Source organism: Hypanus sabinus, chromosome 5, assembly GCF_030144855.1.
Source record: "Hypanus sabinus isolate sHypSab1 chromosome 5, sHypSab1.hap1, whole genome shotgun sequence".
NCBI classification, from domain to species: Eukaryota; Metazoa; Chordata; class Chondrichthyes; order Myliobatiformes; family Dasyatidae; genus Hypanus; species Hypanus sabinus.
In genome coordinates, this window is record NC_082710.1 from 111,679,272 (window position 1) to 111,700,884 (window position 21,613).

The 21,613-nt window shown below is 41.8% G+C and overlaps 1 protein-coding gene across 12 annotated transcripts in view; it reads left to right on the forward strand.

The window, feature by feature from the left end:
* Nucleotides 1-20,622, forward strand: part of LOC132394331 (cilium assembly protein DZIP1-like) — a 167,112-nt gene extending 146,490 nt beyond the window's left edge. For 2 of the 12 annotated variants that reach the window (XM_059970342.1, XM_059970343.1), the window contains exons 12-13: nt 6,278-6,378; nt 6,640-10,018. In XM_059970342.1, the coding sequence (XP_059826325.1) occupies nt 6,278-6,378; nt 6,640-6,855 (317 nt within the window). In that variant the 3' untranslated portion in view covers nt 6,856-10,018. Of the gene's footprint in view, nt 1-6,277; nt 6,379-6,639; nt 10,024-10,387; nt 10,535-19,513; nt 19,557-20,257 lie in introns of those variants that run through there. The other 10 variants (XM_059970339.1, XM_059970346.1, XM_059970347.1 and 7 more) reach the window with 8 other exon arrangements.
* Nucleotides 20,623-21,613: the final 991 nt, after the last annotated feature.

A 21,613-nucleotide genomic window follows, 5' to 3' on the forward strand; every position in this document is an offset into this window, starting at 1 on the left:
TTTTCTAGTTAGACGGTGTTTTTTTTTCCTTCTTTCTCCTATATATAATTTCCCCCCATTTTTATATATTACAATCAGTTGTTTTTTCTTCAGCTTTATTACTTATATACATATTAATCTGTTGAAGTTTTGTATCATTCTATGGCTGTAGAGGATTATGTACCAATAAAAAGATTTTTAAAATGAAAATGAGAAACATAGATAAGAGTTTTAGTGCTGTGGTTACACCTATGGTAGTATCTGTAGGATTGTCCCATCCTTCGAGTGCAATCCATATAGAATCAATGAATGAGCCCTCCTTCATTTATCCTTTGAGTGTTGCTGTGATATTCTAATAGAATAGTCTAACTGCTCCTGAATCGCACCCCAACCCCTCTTACTCCTCTTTTATTTCCCTTTCTCAGTAACCTGAGGTAAATCATATCAGGCCATGGACACTTCCACCTTAAGGCTCTTCAAATGACCAGATATAATTCTCTCTTTGTCTCAAAATGCCCAAGTATATTATCACACTGATTTCACCGTGCTCCACTTCTTTCTCCTTGCTAAATACCAATGCAAAGTACTCATTTAGCGCCTCACCATACTCTGCCTCCGTGGATAATCCCTTCTTTATCCTTGAGTGGTCTTACCACCTCCCTAGTTATCTTTTTGTTCTTGATGAATTACAGAATCCTTTCTTATTCTGCTTAATCTACTTGCCAAAGATTTCTTATGGCCCCTCCTTGTTCTCCTCATTCTTTTCTTGAACCTTTTCTAGCTTCTTTATAATCTTTAGGCGCTCTATTTGATTTTAGCTTCCTAACACTGACATATACTTCATTTTAAGATTGCTGGGGCCTTGATTGAGATATTTGGGCCCTCTCTAGCTGCAAGTGAGGTGCCAGAGGACTGGTGAATAGTTTATGTTGTTTCTTTCTTCAAGAAGGGAAATAGGAATGATCCTAGATATTATAGGCTGGTAAATCTCATGGAGGGAATCTATTGGACAGGATTTTTAGAGATAGAATTTATTAGCATTTTGAAAAACACGCCTAATTAGTGACAGTCAACACGGCTTTGTGCAGGACAAGTCTTGTCTTACCAGCTTGGATTATTAATTAATTCAAGGAGATGACAAATGTGATCAAAAGAGCTGTCTATGTGAATTTGACAATGTCAAGTATTTGACAAAGTCCATCATGGTAGGCTTACTTAGAAGATTAAGGCACTTGGGATCCATGCTGACATGGCTGTACTCATAATTGCCTCACCTTTGAAGACAGAGGGTAGCAGCCATTGGGGGTTATTCTGGCTGGAGGCCTGTGACTTGTGGTGTTTTGCAGGGACCTATACTGGGATGCCTGCTACTATGATGTATATAAATGACTTGGATAAAAACATTGATGGGTGGGTTAGTAAGCTTGCAGATTGGTGGAGTCAAGAATGTTGTAAACATTTGGCAAAATATACAGTGGGATATGTTGTAGATATAGGATGAGAGATGGCATTTAATTTTTTAAAAAATCATTCCCCCTCCCTCAGTTCTTGAGGTCCTCTCACCCCTTCACTTCCTTTCCCTTCCTTTCCTTTCCTTTCTCTGCATTCATGATCAGCCTATCACCTCCCTCTGGTTCTTTGCTTCCTTCCAATTACTCTACTGTTCTCTCTTATCAAATTCCTTCTTCCTCTGTCTTATCCCAACAATTTCCTCCCAGTCTCTCATTTCAAACCCCACCCACCTGTCTTCAACCTCACCTTTCACCTGCTGGGTTGTTCTCCTCTCCCTCCACCTTTTTTTTAAAATTCTGGCTTCCTTTCCAGTCCTGATGAAAGGTTTTGGCCCAAAATATTGACTGTTTCTTCCACTCCATTAATTCTGCCTGACATGCAAAGTTCCTCCAGCATGTTTTTTTTTGTCTTTATCCTGCGCAGTCTAAGCCTTTGCACCTTGGGAGATCAAATGTAAAGGGACAGTACATTGTTAATGTCAGAACCCTCAATAGTGTTGATGTATAGAAGGACTTTGGGGACCAAGTCCATGCATCCCTGAAAATGGCTGCATTGTTCAATGAAGACATATAGCATGCTTGCCTTTTTTAGTTGAGGCAAAGAGTTGAAGAGTTGAGAAGTTCTTAAAACTCTGGTCAACTATAACTGGAGTATTGCATTCAGTTCTAGACACCCCATTACAGAAAGAATGTTGAGGCTTTGGAGAGGATGCAGAAGAGGTTTACCAGGATGCTGCTTGGATTAGCATCCATCCAAGACCCCCAAAGTAGGATCCATCATCAGTCTATGCCCTTGTCTCACTACTACTATTGGGAAAGAGGGACGGAAGCCTTAGATACCACATCACCAGGTTCAGGAACAGTTATTTCCTTACAACCATCAGCCTTCTCAATCAGCATGGATAACTTAACCTATTTCAATTTATTGTCATCTGACCATAAGACCATCAGATATAAGAGCAGAATTAGGCCATTCAATCCAACAAGTCTGGCCTGCCATTTCATCATGGCTGATCCATTTCCCTGTCAGCCCCATTCTCCTGCCCTTTCCTCATAATCTTTCATGTTCTGACTAATAAGGAACCTATAAATCTCTGCCTTAAATGCACCCAGTGATCTGCCTCCACAGCCTCCTGTGGAATGAATTCCACAAATTCACCACCCTCTGGCTCAAGAAATCCCTCTTAATCTCTGTTCTAAATAGACATTCCTTTATTTTGAGGCTGTATACTCCAGTCCTAGACTCCCCCACCAAAGGAAACATCTTCACATCCACTCTATCTAAGCATTTCAACAATCAATAGGTTTCAATGAGATCTCCCTTTATTCTTCTAAATTCCACTGAGTACAGGCCCAGAGGACTCAATTGCTGCTTATATTTTTCATTCCTGGAATCATTCTTGTGAACCTCCTCTGAAATTTCTCCAACGCCAGCACATCCGTTCTTAACTAAGGGGCCCAAAACTGCTCACAATACTCCAAGTGAGGCCTCACCAGTGTCTTATACCCTCTCAGCATTACATCCTTGCTTTTATTTTCTAGTCCACTTAAAATGTATGCAAACATTGCATTCACCTTCCTCACCACTGATTCAACCTGCAAAATAATCTTTAGGGAATTCTGCCCAAATCCGTTTGTACCCTGGATTTTTGAATTTTCTCCCCTTATAGTAAGTACTCTTTTATTCCTTCTACCCAAGTGCTTGACCATACACTTCCTGACACTATTCCATTTGCCACCTCTTTGGCCATTCTCCTAATCTGTCTGAGTCTTTCTGCAAACTTTGCTTTCTCAACACTACCTGCCCCTGCACCTATCTTCCTAGCGTCTGCAAACTTGGCCACAAAGCTAACAATTCCATCATCCAAGCTGCTGAACTACAGCATAAGAAGAAGTGGATCCAACACAGATGCCCGTGGAACATCAATAGTCACCAGCAGCCAACCAGAAAAATATCAGTTCATTCCCACCCTTTGCCTCCTGCCAGTCAGAGAATGCTCTATCCATGATGAGGTCTTTTCTGTAATACCTTGGGCTCTTAATTTGTTTAGCAGCCTCATGTGCGGCACATTGTCAAAGGCCTTTGAAAAATGCAACTGCATAAGATCCATCAATTTTCCCTTGTCTATACTGCTTGTTATTTCTTCAAAAAATTCCAACAGATCTGTCAGACAAGATTTTCCCTCAAGGAAACCACTGCTGACTGTTGGCCTATTTTGTCATATCCCTTCAAGTACCCCAAAACCACATCCTTAACAATCGACTCCCAACATCTTCCCACCATTGAGGGCAAGCTAACTGGCCTATAAATTCCTTCCTTCTGTCTCCCACCTTTCTTGAAGAGAGGAGTGACATATGGAATTTTCTAGTCCTCTGGAACTATGCCAGAATCTACTGATGCCTTCATAATCTCATCTACCTCTTTTAGAAAGCTGGGGTGTAGTCTAGGTCCAGGTGAATTTAGTTACCTTCAGATCTTTCTATTTCCCAAGCACCATCTCCCTAGTAATAGCATTTGCACTCAGCATATCTCTATTGAAGACTGATGCAAAATACTTATTCAGTTCTTCAGCACTTCACCAACTGGGTTTGGGATTGATTAGTAAGAGCAAGTTAAAGGAGGGCAGGGCAAGTGTAGTGGCCATCAGTGGAGTGGACATAGAGTGGTAATCTTAAGGCTTTGGCTTTTTGAGGCTATACTCGATGAAAACACAGGAAAGAAAAGCTCAAGTTTTTTTCTTCTTTATATCTGCTCAGCTAGAACAGTAGGGATGACAGGTGAGATAGTGAAATGCTCCTCTTGTGGGATGTGGGAGGGCAGGGAGACCTCCAGTGTCCCTGACAACTATAATTGCAAGAAGTACATCCAGCTGCAGCTTCTAGCAAACCCTATTAAGGAGTTGGAGCTGGAACTGAATGAACTCTGGATCATTCGGGAGGCTGACTTGGTGATAGATAGGACATATAGAGAGGTTGTTACACCCAAGGTGCAGGTCAAAGGAAACTTGGTGACAGGAAGGGGAAAGGGGTTAAGCAGCCAGTGCAGATTACCCCTGTGGCCATCCTCTTCAATATCAGGTGTATCACTTTGGATGCTGTTGGAGAGATGACCTAACAGAGGAAAGTCACAGTAGTCAGGTCTCTGCCACTGACTCTGCTTTTGTGACTCAGAAGGGAAGGGGAGATAAGAGGCACACTATGGTGATAGGGGGTTTGTTAGTTAGGAAAATGGACAGGAGGTTCTGTGAGTGAGAATGAGATTCCCAGATGGTATGTTGCTTTCTGGATGCTGTAGTGATCCTAATAGCTGTAGTTTTATTCCCCCTTTCAAAACAAGTATAAAAGGCATTGAGCTCATCTGGGAGTGAAGCATCAATGCCATTCAAGATGTTGGGTTTTGCTTTGCAGGAAGTAATGGCCTGCAAACCCTGCCAGACTTTCTGTGCATCCTATGTTGCCTCCAAGCTTGCTTGGAATTGTACTTGTCGGTCAGCTATTTGTTTCCACAGGTGTATCACTTGCTTTTATTGCATTAATATTTGTGTGTTTCTGAGATCTCTGATCAATATGTTCATTTTTTTACAGCTGCTGGTCCCTTTGGTGTACTGACAGGTGACACATCGCAGCTAAGAGTTGGAGCTTGTGGACATAGATCCACATGGTTCCATCTCAGAGGTGTCCCTCACTCTGAATGGATCTGTTAGGAATGTGGAGTTACTTCCTCTTGCACATATCCTTGCATGGACCATGTGCCAGGACTGTGATCTCGAATTCACACCTTATCTCCAGGCTTCAGGATTGCTGGACTTATTGCAATCTTGTCAGGATACTGTATCTGTTTTTCTTTCTCTTTCTCTTTAGCCAATATAACCATGTGTGCTCATTTTGGTATCAACAGGTTTCATGCACCGGAAGGTTAGTACATATGTGCCAACCCATCAGCATTCTGTGGTGGCACACTTCTGTAAATCATTATACTTTAGTGGAAGTTCTCTCGTCCATCTTGCACTTTCTTCATGAGGCCCTTCACTATGTTGACTGAGCTCTCTGGTTGGCCATTAGATTTTGGGTGATGTGGTCTTGAAGTAATATGTCAAAACCCCCAATCATTGGCAAAGAACTCAACCTCACAGCTTGAACATTGTGGACCATTGTCTGATACTACTTCACAAGGAACTCTATGCCTCAGAAACCTAGTTTTCAGGAAGGTGAAGACTGCTTTGCTGGTTGTTGATTGTAGTATTGCAACCTCTGGGTCATTGGAAAAGTAGTCTGGTACAGCAATAGTATAACTTGCCATTGCAATCAAACAATCCACTCCAACTTTAAAGTATGGCCTGTTGGGTAGAGGGTGTGGTATAAGCAGTTGACCTGTAGGTAAGGCATGTTTCACACGAAGAAATGGTCTTGCTGATCTCTTGGTTCATTCTTGGCCAGTACATCACTTGACAAGCTCTTTGTTTATAATTTTCCTCACCAAGCTGCCCTTTGGTGTATCTTCAGAAGCATTTCCTTGCGTAGTGACACTGGAATCACAAACCTGTTCCCTTTGAAGGGATTCCTACTTAAGCTGGTCCCATTTTCCCATGTTTGGCCCATATTCCTCCAAACTTTTTGTATCCATGTACCTAGTCAGGTGTTTTTGAAATGTTGTAAATGTACCTGCTTCAATCTCGCTGCTTATTCCATAAACTGACCACACTCTAAGCTGGAAAAGTTGCCCCTTAGGTTCTCTTTATATCTCTCCCCCGTCTCCTTACACTTTCTGCTTTTTAATCACATTATAGGCTTGACTGAAACCATGGAAAAGGAACTCAGTCAGCGTGTGAAGGCCAGAGCTGCTAAGCTTCAAAGTCTCCATAAGAAGAATGTAGCTGGAGAACAGAAGGTATTATTTTGAAATCTATAAGAAGATAACAATTATAATTTATATATTAGAGCCATGGCTTGTGCCTATATACGTAATTCTGAGTTAGCCAGTTTGTTGGTGCTTTTGTATAGAGCTTTCACAGTATCCATTACTTAATAATAAATGTACTTGATAAGTCAAATTTGTATCCAATTGGCTGGCTCATTCTGGATCGCATGTGATCGAACTTCCCAATGTGCATCATCTCACATTTACCTGGAATAAATTTTGTTGCTCTAGCATATCGTCCTGAAGCCTAGTGAATACATAACGAATCCACTGCAGCTCTGTCTGTGGTCAGAAAAGAGTTTTAGCTGCACACAAGTCCTGCACGGAAGATCAGCAAACGATAGGAGTCAGCTGCACCTTTCCTCATTCCCTGTCACACCCACTGTTGAACTTGAACGCACGCCAGGTCATCAGTCGGCCATTAACCTACAACTACTCGATGAGTGAAAAAACAAATGTCGCTTGAGAGTTTCCTTGGAAGAGGTGGCAGGGGACATAAAAGGCCTAACGATGATGATAACGCAGAGACAGCTGAGGCCGAGACTGCAAAAAAAGGAAAGCTTCCTTCAACAGAAAATACGACGAGTCGAACATAAAGAATGCGACCGGTGACTCACATGCTCCAAGCTCCCTGTGTGTGATATGTGGAGGCATTCTGTCTAATAAGGCGAAGAAGCTCTCAAAACAAGCATTCTGCACTTAAAGACAAACCTGTTGATTTTCTTGAGTGGATAAAATATGAGAAAGTGGGACAGAAGCAAGTGCTGAGTGCCACCACCTCCACAAATGCTGCTGCTCTGAGAGCATCATACTTAGTGGCTAACCGTATTGCTAAGGTTAGGAAGCCTTTCACTGTGGGTGAAGAATTGATTCTGCCTGCTGCCAGGGAAATGTGCTGTGAACTGCTGGGAGAAGCTGCAACTAACAAGATGGCACAGGTTTCTCTTTCAGTTACCACGGTTTAAAGGAGAATCGATGACATAACGGAGGACATCGAAACACAGCTGTTGGAGTCACCATGGTATGCCATCCAGGTCAACAAGTCTACCGATGTCGACAACAAGGCAATACTGCTGGTTTGTGTGCGATATATATTTCAAGATGATGTGCACGAGGATATGTTGTGTGCACTGCCGCTGCCAACTAACACAACTGAGGCAGAACTATTCAAGTCTTTGAATGACTACATGTCAGGCAAACTGGACTGTGTTGGAATATGCACAGACAGGGCTGCAGCTATGTCTGGACGGCTGTCTGGTTTCACTACCCGAATCAAAGAGGTTGCTTCTGAAGGTCATGATGCACCATCAATAACTCACACTGAGACGTAAGGCGAGATATCGGCTTTTATTGACTGGAAGAAGGAACCAGGAGTGAGTGTCTATCATACTATGTCCTGGAGACTGAGGCCGAGCGTTAGGCCTCAGATCGCCTTTATACAGGGGCCTGTGGGAGGAGCCACAGGAGCAGTCAGCAGGGGGCGAGTCCAGACATAGTTCACCACAGGTCAGTCTTAACACTGTGTCATACACAGGGATATGCTGGCTAGCTGAAAAATGTCAGCTGATCTTAACAACATATTGAGTGACGTTGTTGAAGTTATCAATCACATCAAAGTAAAAGACCTTAACTCATGTCTGTTTGAGCAGCTTTGCGAGGAAATGGATGCAGAGCACAAACACCTTCTCTTACACACTGAAGTCAGGTGGCTATCATGGGGGAGAGCCAGGGTTTTTGAATTAAAAGAGCCGCCACAGAGATTTCTTTCAGGAATAATGGTCACCACTGGCAGCACACTTCAGTGACAAGGAGTGGATAGCAAAACTCTTTTATCTGTGTGACATCTTCAACTTGCTCAATGAACTCAATTTGTCACTTCGAGGAGAATAACAACTGTCTTCAAGTTGGCAGATAAAGTGTCTGCTTTCAAAGCCAAACTGGAAGTGTGGGGACAGTGAGTGGACAGGAGCATATTTGACATGTTCCCAACATTAGCTGGGATTTTGGGAGAGACTGAGGCTGCACCGTCCTTCTCACATCTGGCACACAATCATCTATCTTTGCTGTCACCAGAATTCGAGCTTTACTTCCCAGTCGCAGAGGACCCAAGACGTGCAAAGGAATGGGTCCGTGACCCATTTGTGAATGTCCCTGGTGAATCATCCATGTCAGCATGAGAAGAAGATCAACTCCTCGAGCTTGCAAGTGACGGTGGGCTGAAAGGTATGTTTGACATAAGATCTCTGCCGGCATTCTGGATCAAAGTCAAGGCTGAATATCCTGAGATATCCACAAAAGCACTGAAAACGTTGCTTCCATTTCCAACATAATATCTCTGCGAAGCGGGATTTTTTGCAATGAATGCTATGATGCTATTGATTTATAAGTGACTTATAATTGACTTATCACTATATTCATGTAAGGAAAAATATGCGCTGTGTGTTTAATATTAAATTTGTTAGATAAACCCTTTCAGAAATGAAATTGAGTGTATTAGCCATTTATAAGTGACTTATGGTTGATTTATCACCTATATTCCGGTCGTGACTAATACACCCCCGCCCCCCTGTCGGCCAGTCCACAAGAATATTTTCAATATTAAACTGGTCCACAGTGCAAAAAAGGTTGGGGACCCCTGAGCAAGAACAATTGAGGGGCCTCTGATTTCCAGCATATTGCAGGAGGAGCATGTTATGAGACTGTGCTTTGCTATCATGACATTATTGGACAAAAGCATTTTAACTACTCTCTTATATTAGAATACTGATTACTCTATGAAAGGGGTTCCCAACCTTTTTTATGCCATGGACCAATACCACTAAACAAGGATTCTGTGGACTCCAGGTTGAGAGCCACTGTTTTAGGGGATTCATTCCACCACAAACACTGCTTAACACAATATGCGATCTTTACTTTTGCTTTTACTTTAATGAGTGAAATTAATAAAGAAGGTTAGAAATACTTATTTGTTCTGAGAAATGATTCGCTATGTATACTCATCTGTTCTACTTGCCATTTAGCTGCTGCCTGTTAAACGCAACTTTCTGAACCTTGACATCTCCCCTGACTCTGCAGCTGATTGAAGCCTCCTTTGGTCTCTTAGGTTTGCGTCCTCTTGCTACCACTGCTGACTGTCAGCCTTAATCTAGACCCCTGCTCAGTTTATGCCTCCAGCATTCTCATAAATATCATCTCCATCCTTATGCATTGCTGCTGACTGTAGTCTTATTGTAGCTGCCCCACAATTTATACACCAGTTGCCAAGTACTGTGCTCTCAATGGTAGGTACTCCATCCTCATTGTTTCTAATGACTGTGGTTCCTGCTGCAGTTTCCCACTTGGTTCATATACTAATCACCAAGTCCTGCACCAGCACTCGTCCTTTGACACTCACTATAGGAGGTCATCCTGCAAGGCTGTCTTGTAAAGAGAATTGCATGTTTCTTCGCTAGGCAACAGCCTATCATTGTCCATATGTAATCACGAGAAAATCACTGTTTTTGAGGATATTATTGATACCTAAATGTTTTTTGATTGTGTTGGAATCCAAATATCATACGTTGATCATTGTAGATAAGAGATTTCAAACCTTGATGTCAGACTATCTCACGATGTACTTATTGCAATTTATTTCCTCTGAAGTAATTAAGCAATTTGTAAAATGGCTGCACCTTTATTACTAACTTCATAGAAATGAATAGAATACTTTTTGTTACAGAAAATTACATCACAGTAGTGTGACGTATATCATGGTATGTGTATCATATTATAGTAACCATTTTATCAAAATGGCTGTAAAACTGTAAGCATGAAGAGTTTTAAATGACATCAGCAACTTCTGCATCCATATCAATAAGGCTCACCAAGATGAGAGCAGTTGACCAGAGAGTACTTGGACCACATTCCATTCCTTAGTATGTAAGAGTGATTGATGGGATCTTTCAACTGCTCTTAACGTTGGATTGATATCTGTTTATAGGTCATACCAAATGGTAAAGATAATTATTCTGTAGAAGATGAAAAATATCCATTTGGGAAGACTGAAAAAGGGAAAAAGAGTTCTTCCATTGCTAAAACTGATGTTCCAAGGTCAGCACATATTGTCACAAGAAATCTACAAAGTAAGGTTAGTATGACACTAACAAAGGCTTATTTAGTTAGTATTGCACACATACAGCTTACAGACTTTTTTGAGTTGCAGAATGGTGCAGCAGATAAAATTTCTGGTGCACAGATCAAGCAACCCAACTGCATTTAATATATTGTGTACAGATCTGTTTTCCCTCAAACTAGAATAATGTTACAGGGAAAGCAATAAAGATTCAACAGGTAGATTCATGGGATGGGATAAGTTGATCTATGAGGAACGATTAAGCAGATTTCTTATACTGATGAATTTAAAAAGGGAGATGGTTTCATTGAAATACATATACAAAATCCTTATGGGGCTTGACAGGGTAGAAGCAGGAAATGTATATGTTGAGTTCCTCCAGCAATGTGTGTGTTCCTCGGATTTCCAGCATCTGCAGATTTTCTCTCGAATGTGAATAGAGAACTTACAACCCGGAAGACAGATGGAAAGATTTAACTACAAGAGACTGAGTTGAGCAGAAATTCCTTCGCCCAGAGGGCAGTACATTTTTGGAATTCTTTACCCAAGAGGGCTGTGGTGGTTCCCTCACTAAGTATATTCAAGAGAGAGCAAGATAGATTTTTGATTAATGTAGAAATAACACAGAGTAAGCATGATCGTATTGAAAGATAGGGCAGACGTAGGATCATAGTGAAGTTCAGCACAGAAACAGGCTCCCCAGCTCATCTAGTCCACACTGAAACCGTTTAAGCTGCCTACTCCCATTGACCTCCGCTGGATCCACAGCCCTCCATACCCCTGCTATCCATGTACCTATCTAAACTTCCCTTAAACTTTGAAATTGAGCTTGCATGCACCACTTCCTCTGGCAGCTCATTTTACATCCTCAACACCCTCTGCTCTTAGGATGAGGCTTTTCATTCCAGGATGGAGGAGATGTCTTCCTTTTTTAAAGGAAGGGGCTTCCCTTCCTCCACCATCAACTCTGCTCTCAAATGCATCTCTCCATTTCATGCACATCTGCACTCACCCCATCCTCCCACCACCCCACGAGGGATAGGGTTCCCCTTCTCCTCACCTACCACCCCACCAGCCCCCGGATCCAACATATAATTCAATGTAACTTCCACCACCTCCAACGGGACCCCACCACCAAGCACATCTTTCCCTCTCCCCCTTTCTGCTTTCCACAGGGATCACTCCTTACACGACTCCCATCCATTCATTTCTCCCACCCCTTCCCACTGACCATCAATAACTCACTCTGAGACGTAAGGCAAGATATCGGCTTTTATTGACTGGAAGAAGGAACCAGAAGTGAGTGACCATCATACTACGTCCTGGAGACTGAGGCCGAGCCTAGGCCTCAGATCGCCTTTATACAGGGGCCTGTGGGAGGAGCCACAGGAGCAGTCAGCAGGGGGCGTGTCCAGACAGGCACACGTAGTTCACCACATTCACCCCCCCCTTAGTTTAAAAGAGTCCCCATGTGGCGAAGTTTCTTACAAGTCAAGTCTATCAGGTGGTGGAATCTGTCGCTGCGATCTATGTAGCACCGGCTGTGATTGCACGGATGCCGGCGACATTGGTGATTGAACAGGAGACGGAGGTTGCGCTTGTTCTTGCCCACTAGGCGCCAGTGATCCCTCACGCATGTGCGAGGCGCCTGGTATAAATGCATACGAAACGCCCGGTATATAAGTGTCGTGAGGAGTCTGTGTAGGGCCTGGTGAGCTATAAGTGTCGTGAGGAGTCTGTGTATGGCCTGGTGAGCACGGTGTCACCTCAGGTGCAGGGTTCATAGTTACCGGAGAGTCTTCAGGGTAGTGGTCTGCTGCACCTGCGGGTGCCAGGTCACAGATGGAGACGTGTCCTCCCGCCCATCAGGTAAGACCACGCAGGCATACTGGGGGTTCGCATGTAGAAGGTGAACCCTCTCGACCAGCGGGGAGAATTTATTGCTCCTCACATGTTTCCGGAGCAGCACTGGCCCCGGGGACGTCAGCCAAACTGGTAGGGTGGTCCCAGTGACAGACTTCCTGGGAAAAGAGAATAGGCGTTCATGAGGGGTGGCATTGGTGGACGTACATAACAGAGAGCGGATAGAGTGGTGTGCCTCAGGGAGGACCTCCTGCCATCGAGAGACCGGCAACCCTTTTTAATGCAGCTGAAGGCTGCGCGGGCCTCAGCAGAGAGGGGAAACGTGGTAGACTTGACCAGGGGGCGTGCCATGCTGTTCTGCCGTGAGCGTCTTGCAGTCACAAGTTCAGACGTGTGTCTGTAGTGCTCGGAGAAACTCAGCGCAAGATTCGCCAGGCCGCTGTCGCCGGGTAGCTAAACGATGTCTTGCGTAGGCGGTGTTCACCGGCCACAGGTACTGTCTTTTGAGGGCGTCCAGTGCCCCATCGTAGGTCGGCAGGTCCTGGATAATGGAGTAAACTTTGGGGGTGACCCTCGAGAGGGGAATTCTGTACATAACGGCAGGGTCAGTCGCACGAAGCTCCGCCAAGTATGACTGGAAGCATGCAAGCCAGTGTTCAAAAGCAAGAGCTGCTTCAGGGTCTTGAGGGTCCAAATCCAACCGGTCCGGATGTAAAATGGTTTCCATGTTTTAAAACTTCCAGTCAATAAAATTGATGCACCATCAATAACTCACTTTGAGACGTAAGGCGAGATATCGGCTTTTATTGACTGGAAGAAGGAACCAGAAGTGAGTGACCATCATACTACGTCCTGGAGACTGAGGCCGAGCATAGGCCTCAGATCGCCTTTATACAGGGGCCTGTGGGAGGAGCCACAGGAGCAGTCAGCAGGGGGCGTGTCCAGACAGGCACATAGTTCACCACACCTCCCTCCTGGCACTTATCCTTGTAAGTGGAACAAGTGCTACACCTGCCCTTACACTTCCTCCCTCACCACCATTCAGGGCCCCAGACAGTCCTTCCAGGTGAGGCGACACTGGTGTGATATACTGCATCCTGTGCTCCTGGTGCAGCCTTTTATATATTGGTGAGACCCGATGCAGTCTGGAAGACCGTTTCGCTGAACGCCTACGCTCTGTCCACCAGAGAAAGCAGGATCTCCTAGTGGTCACACATTTATGTGTCAATATGTCAATCCACGGCCTCCTCTACTGTCAAGATGAAGTCACACTCAGACTGGAGGATCAACACCTTATATTCTGTCTGGGTAGCCTCCAATCTGATGGCATGAACATTGATTTCTCTAACTTCCATTAATGACCCTCCTCCACTTCTTACCCCATCCCTGATTTATTTATTTTCCCTCCTTTCCTTTTTTTTCCTCTCTCTCTGCCCATCACACTTTGCCAATTCTCCATCTCCCTCTGGTGCTCCCCTTCCCCCTTTCTTTCTCCCTAGGCCTCTCATCCCACGATCCTTTCCAGCTTTGCATCCCTTTTGCCAATCAGCTTTCCAGCTCTAAGCTTCATCCCTCCCTCTCCTGTCTTCTATTATTTTGGATTTCCCCCTCCCCTCCCCCTTCTACTTTCAAATCTCTTACTATCTTTTCTTTCAGTTAGTCCTGACAGAGGGTCTCGGCCCGAAACGTCGACTGTACTTCTTCCTGTAGATGCTGCCTGGCCTGCTGCGTTCCACTAGCAATTTGTGTGTGTGATTTGAATTTCCAGCATCTGCAGATTTCCTCGTGTTTGCGTTTTATAATCAGTTTGTGGGCAGTGCACTTTGGGTGAAGTGGAGGTTGAGGGTGATGGATAGCATCTTGTGTTGTTAGAGATGCAAGTGCAGAACATTCCATAACATCCTGATCTGTGTCTTTTGATCGTGGTGTGCCTGAAAGTGATTCACTTTTGGCAGGTTACTTTGTTCTGACGTGCTTTTGTACCACAACATTCTTGACGCTGATGCAGTTGTGTTTCTGGTCACAGATAAACATTAAGATATAATAAATACAAGAAAGTCTGCAGAGGCTGGAAATTCAAAACAACACCCAGGAAATGCTGAAGGAACTCAGCAGGGCAGACAGTAAATGAATAAATAGTCATCCTTTTGGGCTGGCACCCTTTAGGACTGGAAAAGAAGGGGGAAGTCGTCAGGATAAAAAGGTGGTGGGGGGCTGGGGAAGGAGGATAGTTAGAAGATTTTAGGTGAAGCCAGGTGGTTAGGAACTGTCCACATAGTTTTGTAAATCTGGAGGGCGCAGGTTTATGGTAAGGGGTAAGAGGTTTAGAAGAGATCTGAAGAAAAACCTTTCCACTCATTAGGGTGATTGGAATCTGAATCTGAGTGAGTGATAGAGGCAAGAACTCTCACAATGTTTACCAGGTACTTGAATAAACACTGGGATTGCCAAGGCAGAAAAGCTAATAGATCAAGTGCTGGTAAATTAGATGAATATAGGTAGGGAATTTATGATTGGCATGGACACAGTGGTCTGAAGGGCTTGTTTTCCTTTGCTGTATAACCATAGTGAACCTCGAGAAATCCCTATTAGATTAATTAAACCTCATCTCTGCAGACTGAATTATTGTTTATAAGAGCTTGAGTGTTTTGAAGTAGTACTCACATTTGTATATGTCTGGTTGTTATTATAGCCACCTTATTTTTTTCCATGGAACCCATAATTGTGGCCATCCAGCTGTATGAGGAGTGTGCTTTCAAGAGTCCTAGTTCTTCTCTGGTGGCTACGCTATAGACTATAGGCAGCTGCACTTCCTGAAACTTGTTTTTGAATTTTTTTTTCTCAGGGAGGGATCCAATTCAACTCTAGCACTAAATATAAAATTATTTTTAAAAAATTAAAAATAATGTTTCAGGAGGGCTATAATGTGCCTGGTTAGAGGATAAGGTGTTGTCCTTTAAGCTTGAGTTAAGCTTTATTGGTACAGTGTGAGAGGCTGGCAAAAGCAGAGAGTTTAAACTGGGTGGCTACGGCAGGCTACTGAAAGAACTGTTTCTTTACAATAATCTGCCACTTTAGATTTGGTCCTCCCAGTGTGGAGATGCCAGCCATATGAACAACAAATACAATACGTTCATTGAACGTAGTACAAGAAAATTATTGATTTGTTGGTCAAGAGTACACTGTTCTATCAATGATTCAGATGTGAGATTAAGCATGGCTACTGATGATCCAAAGCTCAGGGGACTGTGAGGAGAAAGCTGATAGGTTTCAAGGACTTACAGACAGGTTATGTGGATACACCTGGGGATGGCATATAATGTGGATAAATGTCAAATGTGAACTTAGATATCAACTCAGGAAAAAATATAAAGTTGGAATATTTCTTTGCCCCAAAGATGAGAAGTTAAAAAGGTTTAGAGGGAGCTGATTGTCCTTGTGTATGAATCAGTGAAGGTTATCATTCAGGTTTGGAAAACATAGGAAGGAAGATCAATAATATGTTTGTCTTTCTCCATGATAATTTGAATATCAGGGATCTTGCTCCAACTGCATGCAATCCTGGTGAGACTGCATTTGGCATACTGTATAGATCTTGTCTCCTGAACGTTAGAAGCCCATAAGGGACCAGCACGTATATACTATCACAGAGAAAGCACGACAGTGCCTCTACATTCTTAGAAATCTGTGTAGGTTTGGCATGTCTCAAAAACTTTGACAAACTTATAGATACAGAATATTCTAACTGGTTGCATCACAGACTGCTATGGAAATATTAAAACCCAGGAATGGAAAAGTCTACAGAAAATGATGGATACAGCCCAGTCCATCACAGGCAAAGTCCTCCCCACCATTTGATGCATTTACATAGAACTTGCCACAAAAAAGAAACATTCATTATCAAGGATCTCTACCATCTAGGCCATGCTTACTTCTCACTATACCCTTGGTGAGAAGGTACAGGAGCCTTATGTCCTACGCTACCAGAATCAGGAACAGTTATTACCCTACAAACATCAGGTTCCTGAACCAGTGATAACCAGGATAATTTCACCTACCACAACTCTGAATTGATTCTACAACTTACAGACTCATTTTCAAGGCCTCTACAATTTCAGTTCTCAGTATTATTTATTTATTCATTTACTTAGCAAGCACAATTTCTAGTACTTGGCACATTGGTTGACTTTGTCAGTCTTCGTATATATAATTTTTTCATGAATTCTATTTCAATTCTTTATTTTCTTGAAAATGCCTGCAAGGAAATGAATCTCAAGACATTATATGGTAACATCTACGTACTTTACTTTAGCTTAAGCTATAGATATTCACTCTGACCTCTCTTTACACTTTATGTATCTGAAGAAGCATTTGGTATCCTCTTTAACACTATTAGCATTCTTTCATATTCCATCTTTTCCTTAATAACTTTTTGGTTGCCTTTCCACTAATTTTTGCTCTATTATATGCCCTTTCTTTGGCTTTTATGTTGGCTTTCACTTATCTTGTTAGTCACTGTTGTGTCATCTTACTCTTTGGGAGGTATACAGTATATACACTGTTTTCCGAATTGCTTCCAGAAATTCCAGCCATTGCTGCTCTGTTATTATCCCTGCCAGTGTTCTCTTCCAATCAACTGTGGTCAGCTCCTCTCTCATACCTCTGTAATTCCCTGTACTCCGCTGTAAAATTAATAATCTGACTTTAGCTCCTCCTTCTCAAATTTCAGGGTGAATTTGATCATATTATGACCACTTTGCCCTAAGGGTTCTTTTACCTAAGCTCTCTAATCATTCCCGGTTCATTACACAGCACCCAGTCCAGAATAGCTGATCCCCTATTGGGCTCTACCATGAGCTGCTGTAAAAGCCATCTTGTAGGCAGTCTAGAAATTCCCCCTCTTGGAATCCAGCACCAAACTGATTTTCCCATCTACCTGCATATTGAAATCCCCTATGACTACAGTTATATTGTCCTTTTGGCATGCATGTTTTATCTCTCAGTGTAATTTATAGACCACAAATTACCCTGATGGGAGTTATATACAGACTCCCAAATACGTTACCACTATTTGGGGTATATAACTCCCATCAGGATTTTTTTAACCCCTTGCAGTTCCTTAGCTCTACCCACAATGATTCAACACCTTCTGACTCTTTGTCACCTCTTTCTACTGATATGATTTCATTTTTTACTAACAGAGCCATGCCATTGCCCTTTTACATTGTAACACTGCCCTTTTGGCATTCATTTTCTATCTCCTGTTGTAATTTGTAGACCACTTTGACTTTGACTTTGAGATATTTATCATCAAGGGAGTTCTGTAAAGGTTTTCTAAATGGACCTCTGCTTCGGTGAATGCCTCACATGAGGAGAGATTAAATTCTTGTGATTTTAGCTGACTGAGAAGTGATCATACTGAAACAACAAAAGAGGCTTGGCAGAGTAAATGCAAAGTTGATGGTTCTGCTAGACATAGGATCAAGAACCAAGGGTATTGTCACAAAGTAAAGTATGAAATGTCAACAATGGGAAGAAATCTTTTCATAAAAAGGGTGGCAAATAGAACTACTCCAGAAAGATCAATGATTTTTCAGATCTTTAAAGTATTTAAAGCAATTAAAGCAGTTCCAATCCAAATAAGCCAGACAGGTGGGACCTCATCAGTAGCTTCATGGGTGGGTTTACCAGAGAAAATGGGAAGGATTTAAACTAACATTTGGGCAATGAGAAGTTAAGTACAGATTTGGAAGAAAGAGCAGCAAAACTAGAAATAGAAGGCAAAAATTACTGAGTGTTTGAAAGGCAAATGAAAGATAAAAATTATAAAAGGATTCCTTAATGTGCTTGATGGTACATATATTACCAGGGTTGGCCAAACCGTGAGCTTTGGTATTCAATGTGCAGCTCGTGGAAATATGTTGGTTGACCTCCTTTTTACCACATGCTGCCATTGCGTAGAAATGAATGGGAAAGCATTTTGGCTATAACTAGAACCGCGGGAAATTCCTTGAGACTTAATTCCATCATTCAAAAGTTGGTGAGAGTTGCTACATGGTGCTGAAGACAGCTTGAAGACAGAGGTGTGAATTTCCAAATACACGACGGAGATCTACGTTGTTGGGTGCTGAGGACAAAAGTAACGCAGACGTAGATCTACATCGTTTGGCGCTCAAAGTGTTAGTGAGTCTAGGCCTGACCTCACTCATGTCACGTACATTAACGCAGTGTAAAACAGGATGCTGAATTGTGCAGACCTAGTTGGTACACTGCCGATACAAGTTTTGTTTACAAGTGTCTGAAAACTTTGTAAAGGAAGATGGTGTCATCAAATTGTAAGAAATGAAAATATGAAGATGAAAACAAACATTTTAAGCCACAGTGGGAGGATGATTTTGCATTCACCGTTAAAGGAGGTAAACCTTTGTGTCTTATCTGCAATGTGTCACTCAGTCATTACAAAGCCAGTAATTTAAAATGCTACTATGAAACAAATCACAAAAACTTTTTGGCTGATTATCCACATAAATCCAAATTACGGAAAAACAAATTAACTGTGTTAAAGTCAGCCAGCAGACACTGTTTACAATGTTCAGTAAGGCAGCTAATACAACGACTGAAGCTAGTTTCGTTATGGCATGGAATATTGCTCGTGCTAAACGCTTATATTCTGATGGTGAATTTGTTAAGAAGAATATAGCTGAAGTTGTTGCAGTGTTAGATCCAAATAACACAAAACTTCAGCAAATAATAGCACAAACACTAGATATTTACTTAGACAAAAAAAATTATTGAAATATCTCAGTTTTTTTCCCTTTTATTTTTGGCAGTCTAATCTTATGTTACTGAAATGCAAATTTGCATATTTTTCTTAGATGTTCTGGTAGTTCATTACTGTATTAAATTGAGCATTCAATATAGTTAAAACAATCTTCAGTTGAGATTTTGAAAACATTTGGTATATATGTACATTATGATTACTGAAACTAATACAAATTAACAGATTAAAAAACCACATGCATGAATAAATATTATTGCATACATTTATTTCTTAACATTTATATAAAATTTTTGTAACAAAATGTGTATGTAACAATAAAAACGTGTGTAAATTTTGTTAATGTCTTGCAGCTCTCAAACATCTGAAGTTAATCGTATGTGGCTCTTATATTAAGTAAGTTTGGCCACCCCTGGTATATACAGTATCTGTATGGAAACATATGACCTGAGGGCATATGGAAATATTGTATTTCTACTGTTACAAAAATATGGCTTAAAGAAAGAGAAACACAAAATGCTGGAGGAACTCAGCAGGTCAGGCAGCATTTACGGAGGAGAACGAATAGTCATAGTTTCAGGCTGAGACCCTTCATCAGGACTGGAAAAGAAGGGGGAAGTAGTCAGAATAATGAGGTGGGGCAAGGGGAAAGAGCATGGGAGTCAGAGAGCAATGGAGATCCCAGAGGGGAAGCAGTGAGGGAGTGTCCCACTGAACCCCCATCAAAGAGAAGTTTTAAACTTCATCAGGGTAGACATACCTTGAAGAGATGTCACAGTGGAGTGGCAAGTCATAAACACAAGAGATTCTGCAAATGCTGGAAATCCTCTGGATTGTGTTCCTGGCTTAGAAAAAGGACTTTACAAATAAGGTATAGAAGAAGATCAAAAAGGAAATGGGATTTGCGTCAAATCAGGCTGCATGAGTTGGACTAAAGGTAAAAATAGATAGCATTGCTGTAGAGCTGGATGGGAGATTAAACCGTGTTGCCCCTTGACCAGCATGGGCATGATGACTCATGTAGTCTACTTCTAGAAGAAATATTATTTATTTCTGTTCTAAATTTATGATCTAATATTTCACTTTTTCAATGTTAGAGCTTATTTGATTGATCTAATGAGCAAAATGATCATTGAAACAGACTGGAGCAACTTGGCTGAAAGTAGAAATCTGAAAACTGAAGAAACACAGAAAGAAATGGACTCAATCGCTTCAAATGCCCTTTACATCGGCTGCTTCTAATTATTCAATTTTGCTTTGTTAAGGAGCTGTATCTGTTTTGTGTTTGTAGTTTTGCAATGCATTTTCTAGGTTAAGGAAATCTTTCTAATTTTTGTGGTTTTTAAAAACCTGAAAAAACAAGTCCATCAGAGTCAAGTGTTAAAAGCAATATTAAAGCTTCTTTCCTCACCATGACTAATTTGTGTGCAAGATATCATTTAGTCTATTTTGTCATTAAATAAAAATGTATTTAGCTGACCTTTCATTTGCTGCATGATTGAACTAGCTCTGTAGATCAATCGGTCTCTAGGTTCAATTATTTACCTTGAAAAAATGCAGTTTTCCAATTCCAGGCTGTTCTAAAAATTTTAATTCTTTGTCGTGTATTGAGAGAAACATTTAAATTTTACATAATTACTTACTCATCTCCAAGCCTGCAGACACATTTCTAAATAGTAGCAGAAATCCAATTACAATTGATGAAACAGGAACAATATGCAACTGTATCTCATTTAAATATTATTTCACTAAATGTTTTGTTGAATTTTCAGTCTTGCTGGGCCAGATTGAAAAGGTCCAGTATGGGCCAAATGGAGGCATCAGGTCCTGGGCCCAAAAGCACATTGAAGTGACAGGGCCTGGATCCAGGAGCAAGGAACAACCTACTGTTCAGCCAATTTAAGCACCAGGCTAGGTTGAAAAGGCCACACTATTAGGGCTGGAGGTGAGTGACTGCTCACTGCTCATGAGGTTTACTCATCTCTCCACTGAACTGAGTTGTGGCCTGCAACTAATGAACTCCTGGATTGCTGCGATTGGCTTTGTAGCCATGGACTCATTTTCGTGAACTTCAGATCTGAATCTTACTTGCTTACTATTGTTTGCACATTTGTTTTTTTTTCCTCTCTGCACATTGGGTGTTTGACAGTATTCTATTTTAATGGATCTTGTTGGGTTACTTTGTGGCTGCTTAAGGAGACAAATTAAGAGATTGTATATTGTATTCACACTCTTTCACTTGTAAAAATACTATTCCCTTTTCTGTTCCTTTGTAACTGCCACATCTGTTCCTAGAATGAGGCTTTCCTTTCCAGAACATCAAAGATGTCTTACTTCAAAGAACAGGGTTTCTCTTCCTCCATCTTTGATGCTGCCCTCACCCACATCTCCTCCATTTCCTTCTCATTGCCGTAGTAGGAACAGAGTACCTCTAGTCCTTACCTACCACCATG